This window comes from Podarcis melisellensis (genome assembly GCF_964234715.1).
Source record: "Podarcis melisellensis genome assembly, chromosome: 6".
Classification (NCBI taxonomy): Eukaryota; Metazoa; Chordata; class Lepidosauria; order Squamata; family Lacertidae; genus Podarcis; species Podarcis melisellensis.
In genome coordinates this window covers 6,178,681-6,195,688 of record NC_138538.1, presented here as the reverse complement: position 1 = coordinate 6,195,688, position 17,008 = coordinate 6,178,681, and the positions used below count along the sequence as shown (strand labels likewise).

The 17,008-nt window shown below is 50.0% G+C and overlaps 1 protein-coding gene across 6 annotated transcripts in view; it reads left to right on the top strand.

Moving 5' to 3' along the window:
- Positions 1 to 2,347: 2,347 nt before the first annotated feature.
- ZNF512B (zinc finger protein 512B) overlaps positions 2,348 to 17,008 on the top strand; it is a 43,147-nt gene continuing 28,486 nt past the window's right edge. For 4 of the 6 annotated variants that reach the window (XM_081916813.1, XM_081916812.1, XM_081916811.1 and 1 more), the window contains exons 1-2: positions 2,616 to 2,728; positions 15,151 to 15,276. In XM_081916813.1, coding sequence (XP_081772939.1) covers positions 15,153 to 15,276 — 124 coding nt within the window. In that variant the 5' untranslated portion in view covers positions 2,616 to 2,728; positions 15,151 to 15,152. Of the gene's footprint in view, positions 2,380 to 2,615; positions 2,729 to 2,863; positions 2,959 to 15,150; positions 15,277 to 17,008 lie in introns of those variants that run through there. The other 2 variants (XM_081916810.1, XM_081916809.1) reach the window with 2 other exon arrangements.

Below are 17,008 nucleotides of genomic sequence, written 5' to 3'. Positions count from 1 at the left end.
TCCCCAGGGTAAAAAAAAAGGTGGGGCACATTATCTACTTGGCCTGGGCCTCTGCCTGGCTCTGCAAGGTCCTGAAAAGGCACCATCCAACCACTTATTCCTTAGTCTTTTCTTCTCCTGAATACTGCAAGGCAGCAGAGGTTCAGGATCAGTTTTCCTTCTCTTAGATGGGCTCCCTTCCCAGGTGGATGAGCCTCACCTGCCCCTCACTTCCTTCCACAGCACGTGCAGAAACCGCCTTCTTGACCTTTGGACCATCTCTTGGTCTCACCTGCTCAGTCCGCCACAGCTTGTCTTTGCATGCAGAGGAAGTCTCTAACCTACCGAGGGTTTGAGAGCCATCGGCTGCCCTCACCTGGCCTATGCCGTTTCCCAGGATTGTGGCCGCTGTCGCATGCTGACAGCTTCTTGCGAGCCACAGGTGAGTGTAGAGTGGGGACCAAAAGCAGGGACAAACTACCCCAGAAGGAGCACAGCGTGTCCCCCACCAGAGGTACTACTCCTCCCATAACATCCCGTACACCCCAATGGGAGTATAGGAGCAGAATCGGATGAGATACCCCCATTATGGACAACAAAGGGGCAACAGGCCCCTCTTAATTTATCTTAATCTTCAAGGTGCCACAAAACTTTTTTGTGGTTCCGGGCCACAGCTCAGCAGTAGTGTGTGTGTGTGTGCTGCATATATTTATATATATATATATGAGATGGAGAACCTGTGGCTCTAGTTAGTTGTTGGACTCCAAGTCCCATCAGCCCCAAGTCCCATCAGCCCCTGCCAGAGGGCCAATAGTCAGGGACGATGGGAGTTGAAGTCTGGTGACAGAGGGCTCCACCTGCCCCCATCCCTACTTCATAAGGTGATGCAAGACTCACCCCCCCCCAAGTATAGCGAAAGAGGATAGGAAGGAATGTAGGAAACTCCCCAATACTGAGCCAGCTCCATTATTTTGCGTAGCTCAGTATAGTCTCCCCAGGGTTCAGATTACTTGGAGATGCCAGAATGAATTACGAAGAAAGGATGTGGCGTTCGGGACTTTCCACTTAAGAGAAAAGCTGAGTAATTTTAGAAGTTCGGGAAATTATGCATGGCTTGGGATAGCTCAGTTGGTAGTGCATGACACTCTTAATCTCAGGGGTTGAGGGTTCAAGCCCCACATTGGGAAAAGGATTCCTGAACTGCAGAGAGGTGAACTATAGATGACCCTCCTGGTCCCTTCCAATTCTACGATTCCAAGCAGATGGAGAAAAATTTTCTTTCTCTCTCACACAACACTAAAACTTGTAGACATCCAGTAAATGTTGGGAGATTGAGGACAGGTAGCGGTGACAAACCTAGACAGCATCTTAAAAAGCAGAGAAGAGACATCACCTTATCAACAAAGGTCCGTATAGTTAAAGCTATGGTTTTCCCAGTAGTGATGTATGGAAGTGAAAGCTGGACCATAAAGAAGGCTGATCGCCAAAGAATTGATGCTTTTGAATTCTGGTGCTGGAGGAGACTCTTGAGAGCCCCATGGACTGCAAGAAGATCAAACTTATCCATTCTTAAGGAAATCAGCCCTGAGTGCTCACTGGAAGGACAGATCGTGAAGCTGAGGCTTCAAGACTTTGGCCACCTCATGAGAAGAGAAGACTCCCTGGAAAAGACCCTGATGTTGGGGAAGATGGAGGGCACAAGGAGAAGGGGACGACAGAGGACGAGATGGTTGGACAGTGTTTTCGAAGCTACCAGCATGAGTTTGACCAAACTGCTGGAGGCAGTGGAAGACAGGAGTGCCTGGTGTCCTCTGGTCCAGGGGGTCACGAAGACTCGGACACGACTAAACAACAACAACAAGCCCTTCTTGACAAAGAGCACTGTTAAACTGTGGAACTCCTTCCAGCTGGAAGCAATGGCGGCCACTAACCTGGATGGCTTTAAGGTTTAACAGAGAGTTAGACACATTCATGGGAGGAAGGGGCTATCGGTGGCTACTGGCCACTATGGCTATTCTTGTGCTTGGGTTCTGCTTGATGGTCGGTCACTGTGAGAACAGGATGCTGGGCTAGACGGACCACTGGCCTGATCCAGAAGGCTTTTCTTAGGCCAGGATTGCACCTTCTGGATTGAATCCTGCATGCAGCGGGCCCTGGAGAACATGCTGGAGAACTGATGCCACAGTAGTCAATTTTTGCACTCCATGGGCAAAAAACAAGGTAACTAAAGGCAGGTTCGTCTGTGGTTTCTCCTTACATTTTTAAAAAACGGGAGGGCGTTTTATTCCCCCCCTGCACCCCCCCCATGCATGCTCCCATCCCCATTATATTTTAAGAGAGAGTTCCCTGCGCGATGAGGAGACGATGATCTGCGCTGTGGCGCAACAAAGAGCAAAGTCGGTGGGTGGCAACCGCAGCGGAGATGCAGAAAACAAGAATTAGTATTTAAAAAATGAAAATCAGATCAAGCCTAAGAGGGGCAGCTTGAACTCCTTCGCCCCCAACTCCAGTTCTGCGCCGGGCCACTTCTGCAGCGCCCTTGCTTGCGCCGACCCCCTTGGATCGCGGCGCACCTGCTGGGGGACCCCCACCCACCCAGCCCACTCCCAGTGCGCGCCCCCCCTAAAAAAAAACACACCACCACCCAAGCCAGCTCCGTCCTCCTCCCGTCGGGCGCCGATCCCCGGCTGCAGCCGGGGGAGGAATACCGCGAGAGTTGCAAGCGGCTTCCCTCGGCCCGGCTGCGAAGGTAGGGAGAGGGGGGAAAGCGCGCGCGGGGGGTGGGCGCATGGTTGTGGTTGTGTGTCTGCGTGTGTGTGTGCAAGTGTGCGGGCGACGTGGTGGCGGCGGCGAGGGGGGGTCTCCGCGCATGAGCCGGCGGCGGCGGCGGCGGCGGCGAGGGCGCTTTGGCCGTGCGCATCGCTGTGCGCGCCCGGGCCCCGAGCGAGCGAGAGGAGCGCGCTGCCCGCCCGCGCCGAGGTAAGCCCGGAGCCCCCCGACGATGCCCGGCCCTCGCCTCGCCTCCCTCCGGCCCTTCCCCACCCGGAGAGGGGCTTTTACTCCGCCCGGTGGCCCCGGCCCGGCCTCGCCGGACGCCTCCCCACGGCTCGCCCGCTTCCTTGCGCCCCGCGGAGCTGGAGAGACCCCGGGCGAGGAGGAGGAGGAGGAGGGCGAGGGGGCCAAACCCCTCTCTCCTTCCCCCCACCCCTCCCTCCTTTTCTTTTCCTCCCATCCCTCTCTCTCTCTTTTCCCTTCCTTCCTTCCTTCCTCTCTCTCTCTTTCTCCTCCTTCTACATAAAAAGTCGCCATTTTGCTTCATTGCTTTTCCTGGGCTTTTTAATTAATTATTTTGTATGCCTTCCGACCCCCCCCCTTTCAACACCGCCCCGCGCGCTCGCCCCAAAGATTAGAGGAGGGGGGGAGAGAGGCAGATTTCCTTTTCTTCCTTTCGGTCTATTTATATGTCTTTTTCTTCTTTTTTCCTCCACCCCCCGACCCCCCTCTGCACCTTATTTTGCATGCGCGGAGATCAAACGATCGCGGGTGGAGGGCGGCTGTTGCTCTTGGTGGTCGGGGGTTTATTTGTGTGCATATATATGTGGTGGTGGTTGTTTTAATTTCTCGGATCCCACCCCCCCCCCCTTTGCAACCCTCTCCCTTCCCAAACCCTCCTGCTGCTTCTCGCCTGCTGCAAGATTTTAATTTTTTTTAAAGCAAGCCAAACACCCATCTCTTTCTCTTTTGCATTCTCCGCCTGCGCTCCATTTCCTTGATTATTCGAGCTTTTTTTGTGGGGGGGGGGAATGGGGACGGGAAGCAACCGAGTTCTGGAAATGTGGGAAAAGAGAGAGAAATAGCAGAGGAGGTTCGGAGCTTTGCTGCTTTGGAAAGCTCGCCTTGGAAGTGGATTAGAGTTGGGTGAGCCTGTCTTGTCTCTCGCGCCCCCCCCCAATTGCAAACTAAGCGGCCTCGCCCCTGGGCAGCGACAGGTGGTGCGACCTCCCCCCCCCCTTCTCCAACACACATATCGTGCGCTTGGTGTTAGGCACGCTTGCCGAAAGTGGTGCAGAGCGGAGAGGTGGGTGGGGCCCAGGTGGGGATGCTTGACCTACCTGGTCAGGTCACTTGGAGGTCACGAGGGCAACCAGCTCTTGGTGGCCCCCTGCCCTGCTCTGCCCAGAGGTCAAGGTCAACGGTGTCCGATATCGAGGACCTGAACAACTTCCCTCCTTAATCCGTGTGATCCTGGCTTGAGCGCATGGATGCACAACTGCCTAGATTGAAAAAACTGGTGTTTTGGGCAAAAGAGGTGTGCAACCTGAGCCCTGGATCCCTGGCAGTGATGCTGCAGCGCTGCAGCTCCCCGTTGCACCGCACCTGCTTTCGGGGCTGGGCCAAACGGCGGCAACCCTCCTGCTGCCCACAGGCGGACCTCGTTCTTTGGGGCGCCTGGTGCGTCTCAGATGCCGTGCCCCTGGGCCTTTGCCTAGAGGCGCTTTTGTGTGCCGTGCGGCAGCGAGGCAACTGGAGAGAGAGGGAGCGCCCAGCGAACATCGCCATCTTCTTGGCGGGCTGGTAGGAAGACCAGCGCAGGCTCACCCCGGTCCAGCTCCTAAATAGGGCCGGGAAAGGCTCCCTGGCTGAAACCCCCTGGGGAGATGCTGGCAGTCAGTGTAGACAGTATTGAGGACCAATGGTGCAACTTAGTGCAAGGCAAGTTGCTTAATTCGGAAACATGAGAACTGGGGCAGTTTTAGCCACAGAGCTGAAGCACAGAAGGTATCCTGGTCAGCTCCAGGTAGGGGTGGGAATGCCTCCTGCCTGAACCCCTTGAGGGATGCTGCCAGTCAGTGCTGGGCTATGTGAGCCAGTTCTCTGTAAGGCAGATTCTGATGTTCCTGTGTCCCCCACCTTCTTAAGGATTATGGGGGCTGGAGGCTCTGAAAAAGGAAACAGAGATATCGGAAAGAGGCTGTGGGATTATAAGCCCCGCCTGCACCCTGTCACCCCATTTATTTGGCAGGTATGGGTGCTAACGAAACATTTCTGCTTTCGGTTTTGATCCCTGCAGTACACTCCTCCTGCTGCCTCTTCCTCAAAACCCACCTTTCCTACCCAAACCTAAGCATCCTGGAAATTTTCTGTACAAGATGGGACCATCAGCAGCCACGGGTTACAATAGCTAATTCAAACCTCCAAATTCAGAGGCAGTCTGTCTCTCAATATTAGTTGCGGGGGGGGGGGCATCTTGCATTTGCATTCTTCTTATGGTTTCCCTGGGGGCACCTGACCGCCTGTGTAGGAAACGGGATGCTCAGTTAGGTAGACTTTTTGGTTTGATCTCGTTGGGCTTGTCTTAATGTGTTAACTGCATTTTCTTTCTTCGCCTTTTGGTATCCTTCTATCTCTTTGTAAGCTCCTTGGGGCAGGGACTCCCTCTTCCCTTCTGCTCATATTAAACTGTAACGTGCCACATGGATTAATGGCAGAATGTCATCTATGTAATCGGGCTGCGTTATCGGAGAAGGCAAGTTTTCAGGGGTATTATCCATCTGGAACAAAGTTTGCCGTCTAAACTTGATGTCTGTGGTGGAATATTCCTCATAAGGCCTGGAAACGATGCCTTATGAGGAACGGCTAAGGGAGCTGGGCATGTTTAGCCTGGTGAAGAGGAGGTTAAGGGGTGATATGATAGCCATGTTCAAATATATAAAAGATTGTCACATAGAGGAGGGAGAAAGGTTGTTTTCTGCTGCTCCAGAGAAGCGGACACAGAGCAATGGATCCAAACTACAAGAAAGAAGATTCCACCTAAACAATAGGAAGAACTTCCTGACAGTAAGAGCTGTTCGACAGTGGAATTTGCTGCCAAGGAGTGTGGTGGAGTCTCCTTCTTTGGAGAAGAAGGCTTGACAACCATATGTCAGGAGTGCTCTGATGGTGTTTCCTGCTTGGCAGGGGGTTGGACTCGATGGCCCTTGTGGTCTCTTCCAACTCTATGATTCTATGATTCTAATATTTTGCATGTCTTTCAAAAGCAAGGCCTGGAATCATATGAGGATGTTGTAACTTGATGATGGTTTGATTTGTTATGTGCACAGCCGCCTTTGCCCGTCTCAGGGTGGTAGTCAACGAAGTTTTACTCCGAATAGACCCATTGAAATTAAGGGACCAAATTCAGCCATGTTCATTCCTTCCAGAGGATCATGCGCTGAGTAAAACTTAGTTGAATACAGTCATACCTTGGCTCCCGAACAAATTAGCTCCTGAACAATCGAAACCCGGAGGTGAGTGTTCCAGTTTTTGAACTATTTTTGGAAGCCAAACGTCTGGCGCGGCTTCCGATTGGCTGTAGGAGCTTCCAATCAGCCAATCAGAAGCCGCGCTTTTGTTTTCCGAGTGTTTTGGGAGTCGAAGGGACTTCTGAAACGGATTCCGTTTGACTCCCAAGGTACGACTGTACCACCCTAAGAGCCTTGGAGGGTAGATCACTATTATTTCCCATTTCACAGGGAGAAAAACTGAGGCTGACAAATTTGCAGGTGTACCTAAGACTACAGAGTGAGCTCCAATCCCCGGGAAAATTATTTGCTGGGTTCTACTGATTATTTGCTCAGAAAGTTTTTTTTAGAGAAGGATAAGTCGGATAGAGAGTCTTGGAATTCCCGGGCATTTGTTCCTCCTTTAGTTCCTTTCAGAAATGATTGATCGACGGCATTTAGCGTCCTTTAAAATTATCATTACGGTGTTTTCACATTTGCCTTTTTACGCCTGCTGGCAGCGCGGAGCGGGAGGCGATCGTTAATCCTCTGAGAAAGGAACCTTGAAATCATGGGATGCGCACACAGATTTCCTGTTCAACTGATGGAGGGGAATTATACCCGTTTTAAAGCTTATCCGTTTAAAAGTGCTGTGCACAGAATCTGTTCCATTCAAAACAGGTTCTTTTCTTTTCGCTGTCCCCCCCATTTTAAATGCAAGGTCTGCGGAAGCAAGGAAAAGGAAAAGAGTCCGTTTTTAATTTAATCCAGGCTTTGGCGGGTGGGCGGAGGAATAGAGCTGTTCCTGTCCAAGAAGTTTTGTTGTAAGAAACTCACACAAACACACAAAACCCCCACACCAACAAAAAAACTCTACATATCTTGCATAAAATGAAAGGGAAGGGAATTGTAGAAATCAGTAGGAGGCTAGAAAATCATTCTCCTGTCGCACAGACCTATGTTTACTGCAGCAAACAACTTCCTAAACTGTGCTTTGCCTAGTAACCCGTGTGTGTTTAACCCTTTCCTCGCTGTCATTTTCTCCCCTGCAACACGTTCCTTCCAAGCCATCTCTCCCCAAACAGCATCGCAAGTTTGCAAATAAATCTGGCTGGCTATGTGCAAAAACTCAGGCAGAGAGATGGTTGGAGGAGTGCAACAGTCAAGGGGAAAGGTTTATATCCCCACCCCGCCCTCTCTGCTCACTTGCCCAGGGATTCTCCTGTACAAATGCCCCCGTCCTGTAGGGCACCTGCTTTGCGTTGTCAGAAGGTCTTGAGTTCGATTCCCAGCATTTCCAGGCGAGACTGGCAAACTCCTGTGTAAAGTATCCCGGAGATCTGTTTCCAGTCCGTGCCAGTATTACTGAGCCAGATGGATCAAGACAGCTTTCTGTGGTCTTATGTCTTGTATTGCAAACATGGCTTTGGGACATTCCGATTTAGGAGTGGGGCTGTCGGGAGTTGAGATCTTGTGTGTCGGCAAGCTTGGTGCCCTGGACGCCACTGCTGCCAGGCGGGCCAGTTCCCTGCCTAGGATGGGGCAACTGTAGACCTTCCTGGTGTTGCCACCTTAATGATAGAGAGACCTGCATCCACGTTGCGATGCCGTTACTAGGCCGCTTGGGGCAACCTGCTCCAGACCTCCCCAAACCTGGAGCTTCTCCCAAGCTGAATAATAGTACAGTGGTGCCTCGCAAGACGAAATTAATTCGTTCCGCAAGTTCTTTCTTCTTGCGAGTTTTTCGTCTTGCGAAGCACGGTTTCCCATAGGAATGCATTGAAAATCAATCAATGCGTTCCTATGGAAACCGCCTTCAGACCAGGTCCGGGGACAGTCTGTCCCCCGGCCTCTTCTGAAGGCTGGGGGGGGGGACAAGGGCTTTTCTTCCCACACCCAGCATTTTAAAAAACCCCGGGACAGCAGAGGACTTCTCCGCTGTCCCGGGGTTTTTTAAAATGCTGGCGGGCGGCAGCGAAGGCTTCGCTGCCGCCCGCCAGTATTTTAAAATCGATTAAAAGGGCGATTTTAAAGCCCCCGGGAAGGCAGGCGGGGGGGTAGCAAAGACTTTCGCCCCCCGCCAGCCTTCAGAAGAGGTCCCCCTTCTGAAGGCCGGCGGGGGGGGGCGGGCGAAAGTCTTTGCTCCCCCCCCGCCTGCCTTCAAAAGCCGTCCGGGATAGCGGGAAGCGCTTCCCTGCTATCCCGGACCGCTTTTAAAATGCTGGCGGTGGGGAGCAAAGCCTTTCGGCCCCCGCCGGCCTTCCTGGACCTCTTCTGAAGGCTGGGGGGGGGGAAAGGCTTTGCTCCCCACCGCCAGCATTTAAAAGAGGTCCCCGGAGATTTCCCTATGGGCTTTCTTCTTGCGAAGCAAGCCCATAGGGAAATTCGTCTTGCGAAGCAACTCGCAAACGGAAAACCCTTTCGTCTTGCGGGTTTTCCGTCTTGCGAGGCATTCGTCTTGCGGGGCACCACTGTAATGCCCCCACCACTCTGGGCAGGTCCAACACATAAAAACAATATACAGTGGTACCTTGGTTCTCAAACTTGATCTGTTCCGGAAGTCTGTTCCAAAACCAAAGCGTTCCAAAACCAGGGTGTGCTTTCCCATAGAAAGTAATGCAGAATGGATTAATCCGTTCCAGACTTTTAAAAACACACCCTAAAACAGCAATTTAACATGAATTTTACGATCTAACGAGACCATCTATCCATAAAATGGAAGCAATAAACAATGTACTGCAGCCACACAATCAATCAGTAGCAGAACTGGGTTCCACACAGTAACAAAAACAAAAGAGCCGCAAAAACAAAAAACCCAAGATAAATAGCAAAAACAGATCGACTTCAGCGTAACACTCAAAACGGAAGCATAATACTCAAAATGGAAGTGTGGCACTCAAATCAGAAGCGTAACACACAAAACAGAGCATGTTTGGCTTCCGAAAACAGTTCGCAAACCGAAACACTTCCGGGTTTGCAGTGTTTGGGTTCCAAGTTGCTTGAGTAGCAAGGCATTTGAGAACCAAGGTACCACTGTAACATCAAACATTAAAAACTTCCCTATACAGGGCTGCCTTCACATGTCTTCAAAAAGTAGTTTTTTATCTGTTTGAGATTTGTCAGGAGGGCATTCCCTCAGAGCTGGACCTCAGCGTCCGGGCTGAACGATGGGGGTGGAGATGCTCCTTCAGGTATACTGGACCGGGGCCATTTAGGGCTTTAAAGGTCAGCACCAACACTTTGAATTCTTCTCAGAAACGTACTGGGAGCCAGGGAAGGTCTTTTAGGACACTTAACTTAATGAAAAGTTTTCAGGCTGTCAGTGTGGGATGTCACCTGAGTGCAAGGCCTCCGTGAAGTTTCAAATATCCTCTTTTAAAAAATTAACATTAGCGAACATATGTGCACTTTTAAAAATGATTGTTAATATTTTATTAAGAGAATTTCAGTTAAAAGAAATAAAGTGGAGAAAGAAAGGGGGAGCAAAACAGTGCAGTGTTTTGTTTTTACAATATGTGCACTTCTGACAACAAACTTTAAAACAGAGCTGGCCTGCGCTTTGGTGCAAAGCAGTGACATTTATTGACGTACTTGACTTTAAAAACACAGACATACTGGAAAAGTTGCACAATATTTTACTAGAAACATTTGAAATACGTGAAGGTTTGTGTGTGAGAGAGAGGCGGGGGAACACCCACAACAATCGAAGCTTAAAAATAAAATTATTATTAAGAACAGAACCCACAAAATGTTTATTGTTCCAAATTACACAAAATTAGCTGAACGTATTAATGAACTGAATTAGGAAGAACAGACTCCTCAAGACAGTCATAGAAATACATTCCAGGTATTGCTTTGCGTGTTTACTCGGAAGCAAGTGCAGCTAAACTAAAGGGAGATTACTTCCAAGTAAGAGTGCATGAGTTATTTTACAGACAGTGCAATTTATGATAGTTGTTGCTGCTTAACACTGGAGTGAACCAACCAAACCATTTATTTCTGTTCATAAAGATTGAGGAAATGGGACCAGATCTATGGCAAAGTAGATCGAATCAGTATCTTTACTGCAAGACAGATTGGTAACTAGGGGTGAAGCAACATCAACGGAATGTGATTAAAAAATAATAATAACACCAGATCCAAACCTGGAGCAGCCAAACACTTTCTGCATTTAAGAAATGAGGAAGGTAAAGGTAAAGGTACCCCTGACCATTAGGTCCGGTCGTGGCCGACTCTGGGGTTGCTGCGCTCATCTCGCTTTATTGGCCAAGGGAGCCGGCGTACAGCATGACGAAGCCGCTTCTGGCGAACCAGAGCAGCGCACGGAAACGCCATTTACCTTCCCGCCGGAGCGGTACCTATTTATTTACTTGCACTTGACGTGCTTTCGAACTGCTAGGTTGGCAGGAGCAGGAACTGAGAAACGGGAGCTCACCCCGTTGCGGGGATTCGAACCACTGACCTTCTGATCAGCAAGACCTAGGCTCTGTGGTTTAACCCACAGCGCCACCCACATCCTAAGAAATGAGGAAACAGTCCAATTGGTTATTAGTATAGGCTTAGGGATTCAGGGGCGCTGAATGGGGGACGAGCCCCCCCCCCATTTTCAGGGAGGGTGCTGGGGTCCCTCAGTATTTTGTGGCCACGACATGCCCTGCCGGGTCTACCTGCCGCTGTGATGGGCCCTGCGTAGCCTTACCCACAGCAGCGGCAGGCCCTGTTGGGCCTCCCCCCACTGTGTGACATCACACGTGTGTGTTGGGGGTCTCCCCAGCATTGGGCGGAACCTGGCACGTATGTTGGCGCTGTCCGTCCTTCTGCTTTCCCCATGCCTAAAAGCACAGGTCCATGCGGTTTTCCATTTGCCGCCCACCGCTTTCCCCGGGAAAACCCAGTTGGCATTTGGTCTGATTCAGCAGTACAGTGCTGGTTTTCCAAGGAGAGAGGCAAACTGGAGTGTGGATGAGCCCTCAGTTCCCAAACTTGTGTCTGGGTTGGACCTCACTAGATGGAAAGTGGGCGCTCTCAGGATTTTTATTCTCTCTTTATAGATGACTAGCATGTCAGGGAGATAGTTCTTTCCTCGCTGGCATAAGTTTATATTTTGATGTTTTAAATCCAGTTTATGAGCCTCTGAACGGTTCAACCCAGAAGGAAACTTCTGTTTCAGGCAGAACCAGGCCATTGCTTCTTGATTTGCAATGAGTGGTAGTTACCTGAGTTTTACTCTCTGCAGTGGCACCAGGCAAAAACATTCCTTTTTAACCAGGCCTTTGGGTTCAGGGGCTCTTTTAAAATGAGATTTTTTTTGGGGGGGTGCTATTGGGCTGTTGTTTTATTTTTATTAGTTATTTTGTGGTTTTATATCTTGATTTTATTCTGTGAACAGACCTGAGACCCCCCGGGTTAGGGCAGTATATAAATTCAATCAATTAACAAAAATTAGACTCACGAGTAAACCCATTGAAATCAATGAGCCTAACGAAGGGCTCATCCAGACAGTCTTTTGTGACAAGTTTCTAGGCCCAGGTCCAAGTGGTTGTGTGTGTGTTGAGTGACGCTTTCCCCAGGAAAACCCACTTTTTACTGCTGTATCGGAGTGAACGGCAATTGGGTTCCCCGCAGATTGACAGTTGCTCCAAATCAACGGTAAAACGCCTTCCAGTTTGGTCGCCATCACTTCCTCCCGTGAGCTGCATGAAGAAGACCTTTATCTTTTGCACTCTTGATTCCTCTAGCATTCAACTTTGCTGCTTGGCGATGAGTTCTGGCGTTGTAAGAGGGAGAAAAAGTTTTGTCTGTCTACGTTGGTGTTTTCCAAACTCGGCTCCCCAGCTGTTTTCTGGACTACAACTCCAATCATCCCTAGTTGGCAAGACCAGTGGTCAGGCATGATGGGAATTGTAGTCTGTAAAAAAACATGGAGACCCACGTTTGGGAAACCCTTTACTTGACTCTTCACAGAGAGCGCCACTCTCATCCAAAAGAGGCTGGATCGCAGATTCTGGACCAGCTGCTCTCCAGGAGACCGATAACCTCTGCATTGTGTACGGATCCTGTCCACATCTCTTCTGTTTTGGCACATAAGAAGATGATGATTCTCAGTTCCGCAAATCCAATATCCAACTTCTCCCCTGGCTTCCACCCGAGTGTTAAATACCAAGACATGTGGTTGGCGCTGTGGTCTAAACCACTGAGCCTCTTGGGCTTGCCAGTCAGAAGGTCAGCAGTTCGAATCCCCACGACGTGGTGAGCTCCCATTGCTCTGTCCCAGCTCCTGCCAACCTGGCAGTTCAAAAGTACTCCAGTGCAAATAGATAGATAGATAGGTACCGCTGTGGCGGGAAGGTAAACGACATTTCCATGTGCTCTGATTTCCGTCACGGTGTCCCGTTGCACCAGCAGCGGTTTAGTCATGCTGGCCACACGACCCGGAAAGCTGTCTGTGGGCAAACGCCGGCTCCCTCAGCCTGAAAGCGAGATGAGCGCCGGAACCCTATAGTCACCTTTGACTGGACTTAACCATCCAGGGGTCCTTTACCTTTAGCTTTTTTTACTAACCCATGGGCTTTAATCGTCCCAGGGAAATAGCAAAAAAACTTGCAGAGTTAAGAGGCCTTTCAGAATTCCTTCTATCCTCCTGTTCCACGTTTTCTGCTCCAGGTCGGTTTCCCAGGTATTAAGCCTAATGTGGTCCCAGGCAAAGAGCCAGGCAGAGCCTTTGACATTATTAATTAATGGCTAGGTTGCTGCAAATGGCCACATTGCAGATTAACTTTTTTTTGAAGGGGGGGAAGGGAAGAATTGGGTCGGTCAAAGCCGAAATATAACAAAGACTTCTGTCCTGAAGGAGTGATTAAGCTAAAGCTTTGCTTTCTAGCCTGATTTGCCTGATAATCTGGTTGTTCTACAAACGTTCTCCCAGAGAAAGCAAGGAATTCTCTGCGTCAGCTTCCAGCGGTGCTCGCTTGGGCCGGGGGGGGGGGGGGTTGGTTCTGCAAAACGACTTTCTTCCATTCTCAGGCACGGCAGAAACTACCCCGAAGGCCTTCCATGGGCCTGGGCGCAATTGGCATTTTGCAGAAAATCTAGTTATTACCTGGGACCAGAAACAGGTGGTACAGGAGTGCTTAATTCCATGCATCCACCACCAGCCGCCGAACGACCACATTCACAGCATTCTTTTAAAGCACTGTGATTCCACTTTAAACAGTCATGGCTTCCCCCAAAGAATTCTGGGAGCTGTAGTTTAAGCACCATAAGAGTTGCTTGGGAACAGCCAAACACTTTCTGCATTTAAGAAATGAGGAAGGTGAAGGTAAAGGGACCCCTGACCATTAGGTCCAGTCATGGCCAACTCTGGGGTTGTGGCGCTCATCTCGCTTTATTGGCTGAGGGAGCCGGCGTACAGCTTCTGGGTCATGTGGCCAGCATGACTAAGCCGCTTCTGGCGAACCACAGCAGTGCACGGAAACGTCGTTTACCTTCCCGCTGGAGCGGTACCTATTTATCTACTTGCACTTTGACGTGCTTTTGAACTGCTAGGTTGGCAGGAGCAGGGACCGAGCAACGGGAGCTCACCCCGTCGCGGGGATTCGAACCGCTGACCTTCTGATCGGCAAATCCTAGGCTCTATGGTTTCACCCACAGCTCTAGTGCTTTAAATTTATGGTGTGCATCTGGTTTGAAGCTGATGCATTGATATAAGCACCCTGCAGTTAAAGCTGCTCTTGTGTCTTAAATTAGGGAGGGGGGGGGAGGAGATGGCTTCCAATAGGAAACTGGCTTAACGCTCATCGTTTTATAGGAAAAGACCACTTAAATGATTCATACCGAGAATTTAGATAAGGCTCACGTTTCCCTGTTTAGCACAGTTTCCCCATTAATAAGGAAAATTGGAAATTTATCGCTCAGATCTCCTCATTAAAACCCGCTCCCTCTCCCCTTTCTCATCATGAAAATGAGAAAAGAAGCAAAAGAGGAGAACCCTCTGCATGGAGGGTCTCTGCCACACCTAACAGAGAAATCATGATTATTCACTTTTTCTGTATTTGCACTTGGGCTGAGCGCGTCTCCCTGAATGGGGGAGCTTCAACCTTAGCGGCTGCAGAATTGCTGCTATTCCTGGGCTGGGCAATCTGTGGCCCTCCAGACCTTTGCTGGACTTCAGCTCCCAGCATCCTTGACTGCTGGCTAAGGTTGATGGGAGTTGGAGTCCAGTGACATCTGGAGGCCTGCAGGTTCTCCAAGCCTGTGCTAATCTTGTACATTTGGAAACAACTGGAACATGGCAGCTAGACTGGTGACTGGGAGTGGCCGCCGAGACCATATAACACTGGTCCTGAAAGGCCTACATTGGCTCCCAGTACATTTCAGGGCAGAATTCAAAGTGTTGGTGCTGACCACTAAAGCCCTAAACGGCCTCAGTCCAGTCTATCTGAAGGAGCGTCTCCTTCCCCATTTTTCCGCCCGGACAGTGAGGTCCAGCTCCAAGGGCCTTCTGGTGGTTCCTTCACTGCGAGAAGAGAAGTTACAGGGAACCAAGTAGAGGGCCTTCTCGGTGGTGGCGCCCGCCCCGTGGAACGCTCTCCCACCAGATGTCAAGGAAATAAACAACTATCTGACTTTTGGAAGACATCTGAAGGCAGCCCTGTTTGATGTTTTACTGTGTTTTTAATAATCTGTTGGGAGCCGCCCAGAGTAGCTGGGGAAACCCAGCCAGATGGGTGGGGTATATTATTATTATTATTATTATTATTATTACACAGGAATTGGCTTCCTACTCTTGAAGAGGCAGGGTCAGGCTGCTTTTTTATATAGCAGGTGACAGGTGCAAGCCAAGTCTTCCTTCTATCAAGCTCATGTCGCGCAATCGGCCTGTTTGATCGTGTCCTTTCTCCTTTGATTTTAGCCATGGCGGATTCATATTCCTACAGAGGTGGAAAGAAGGTGGCTGGATCTAGCAAGACCAGCGCAGACAAAGACAGCAGCAAGGCAGAGATGAAGATAAACCCGGCGTATGAGCAGTCGAGGCTTGGTGAGTTAAGCATATCACCTTTCCCAGCTGCAATAGGAAGGGCTTCGTTTGAATTAAGAGAAGCGCCATTGGCTAGGGGAACCAAAATAGGGCCGTCTATATGTTGTTGGGCTACAACTCTTGGCGTTACCAATGGTCCGGGGTGATGGGAATCTGAAACACGGAAGGTGTCTTCCTGGCTACCTGTCTCACGGCAGTGCAAGGAAATAAATACAGTGGTACCTCGGGTTACAGACGCTTCAGGTTACAGATGCTTCAGGTTATAGCCTCCGCTAACCCAGAAATAGTACCTTGGGTTAAGAACTTTGCTTCAGGATGAGAACAGAAATCGGGCGGTGGCGGCGGCACGGCGGCAGCGGGAGGCCCCATTAGCTAAAGTGGTGCTTCAGGTTAAGAACAGTTTCAGGGTAAGAACGGACCTCTGGAAAGAATTAAGTTCTTAACCCAAGGTACCACTGTAGCTAGGAAGCACATACAGGTCAGGGGACTTGATAAATTAACACTTTGGTTAAACAAAAGGTACAGTCATACCTCATGTTATGTTTGCTTCCGGTTGAGCGTTTTCAGGTTGCGTCCTGCGGCGACCCGGAAGTAACAGAACGGGTTACTTCCAGTTTTTGCCGCTCGCGCACGCGCAGACACGCAAAATGACATGCGCAGAAGCGGCGAATCACGAGCCGTGCATGCGCAGACGCGGGGTTGCGTTCTGTTCAGGTTGCAAACGGGCCTCCAGAACGGATCCCCTTTGCGACCAAAGGTACCACTGTATTTCACTGCCTCCCAGCAAATGTTGTACCCCAGCGAAACGAAACCCAGTACTTTGGAACAGCAACTCAGATTGGAAACGGCCGTTCTCAAGTTTTTTGAGCTTTGACGAGTTGAGAACACAGTCGGCTTCCGATGTCGGGGGCTGTTCCTGCGCAAGTGGCCATTGCCATCATTCAACAAACTGTCTGAACTTCCACAATCTAAATTGGTTAGGATGTTGCCTTCCATTCAGAACATACTCACAGAATCGCGGAAGGGGCATCCAAGGGTCATCTAGTTCAACCCCGGCCACGCAGGGATCTCAGCCACCCAACCGTTCTGTGCAGCATTAGCAACATTGCACGTGGGAACAACAAACAGCCTAGGCGGGGTGGGGCTTTCCGCTTGTGTGAAAGCACATCCAACCCATGTTACAGGTCTGGTAGGTCTTTTTCGTTTTCGAATTTACAAGAACGCGCTGCGGAAAGGGCCCAAGACAATGCAAGTGACAAGAATTCAGTGCAGATCGAGTGTGCTAGTTAGCTAGAACACTCTGCATATAGCGTGCAGAGTGTTTGAGGACTGGGACATTCGCAGGGAAACCTAAATGCTTGTTTACAAAGCTATTGTACTACCAACCTTACTGTATGCTTGTGAAACATGGACCACTTATAAACGCCATCTCCAACTCCTCGAAAGATTCCATCGGTGGAGTCTCCAAAATTTTTTACACATCACTTGGGAAGACAGGCAAACTAATGTCAGTGTACTGGAAGAAGCAAAGATCACCAGTGTCGAAGCAACGATTCTTCAACATCAACTTTGTTGGACTGGTCATGTTGTGCGGATGCCTGATGATCGTCTTCCAAAGCAACTACTCTATTCCGAACTCAGAAATAGAAAGTGTAATATTGGTGGTCAACAAAAGAAGTTTAAAGACTCTCTCAAGGCAAATCTTTAAAAAATGCAGTATAAACACTGCCGA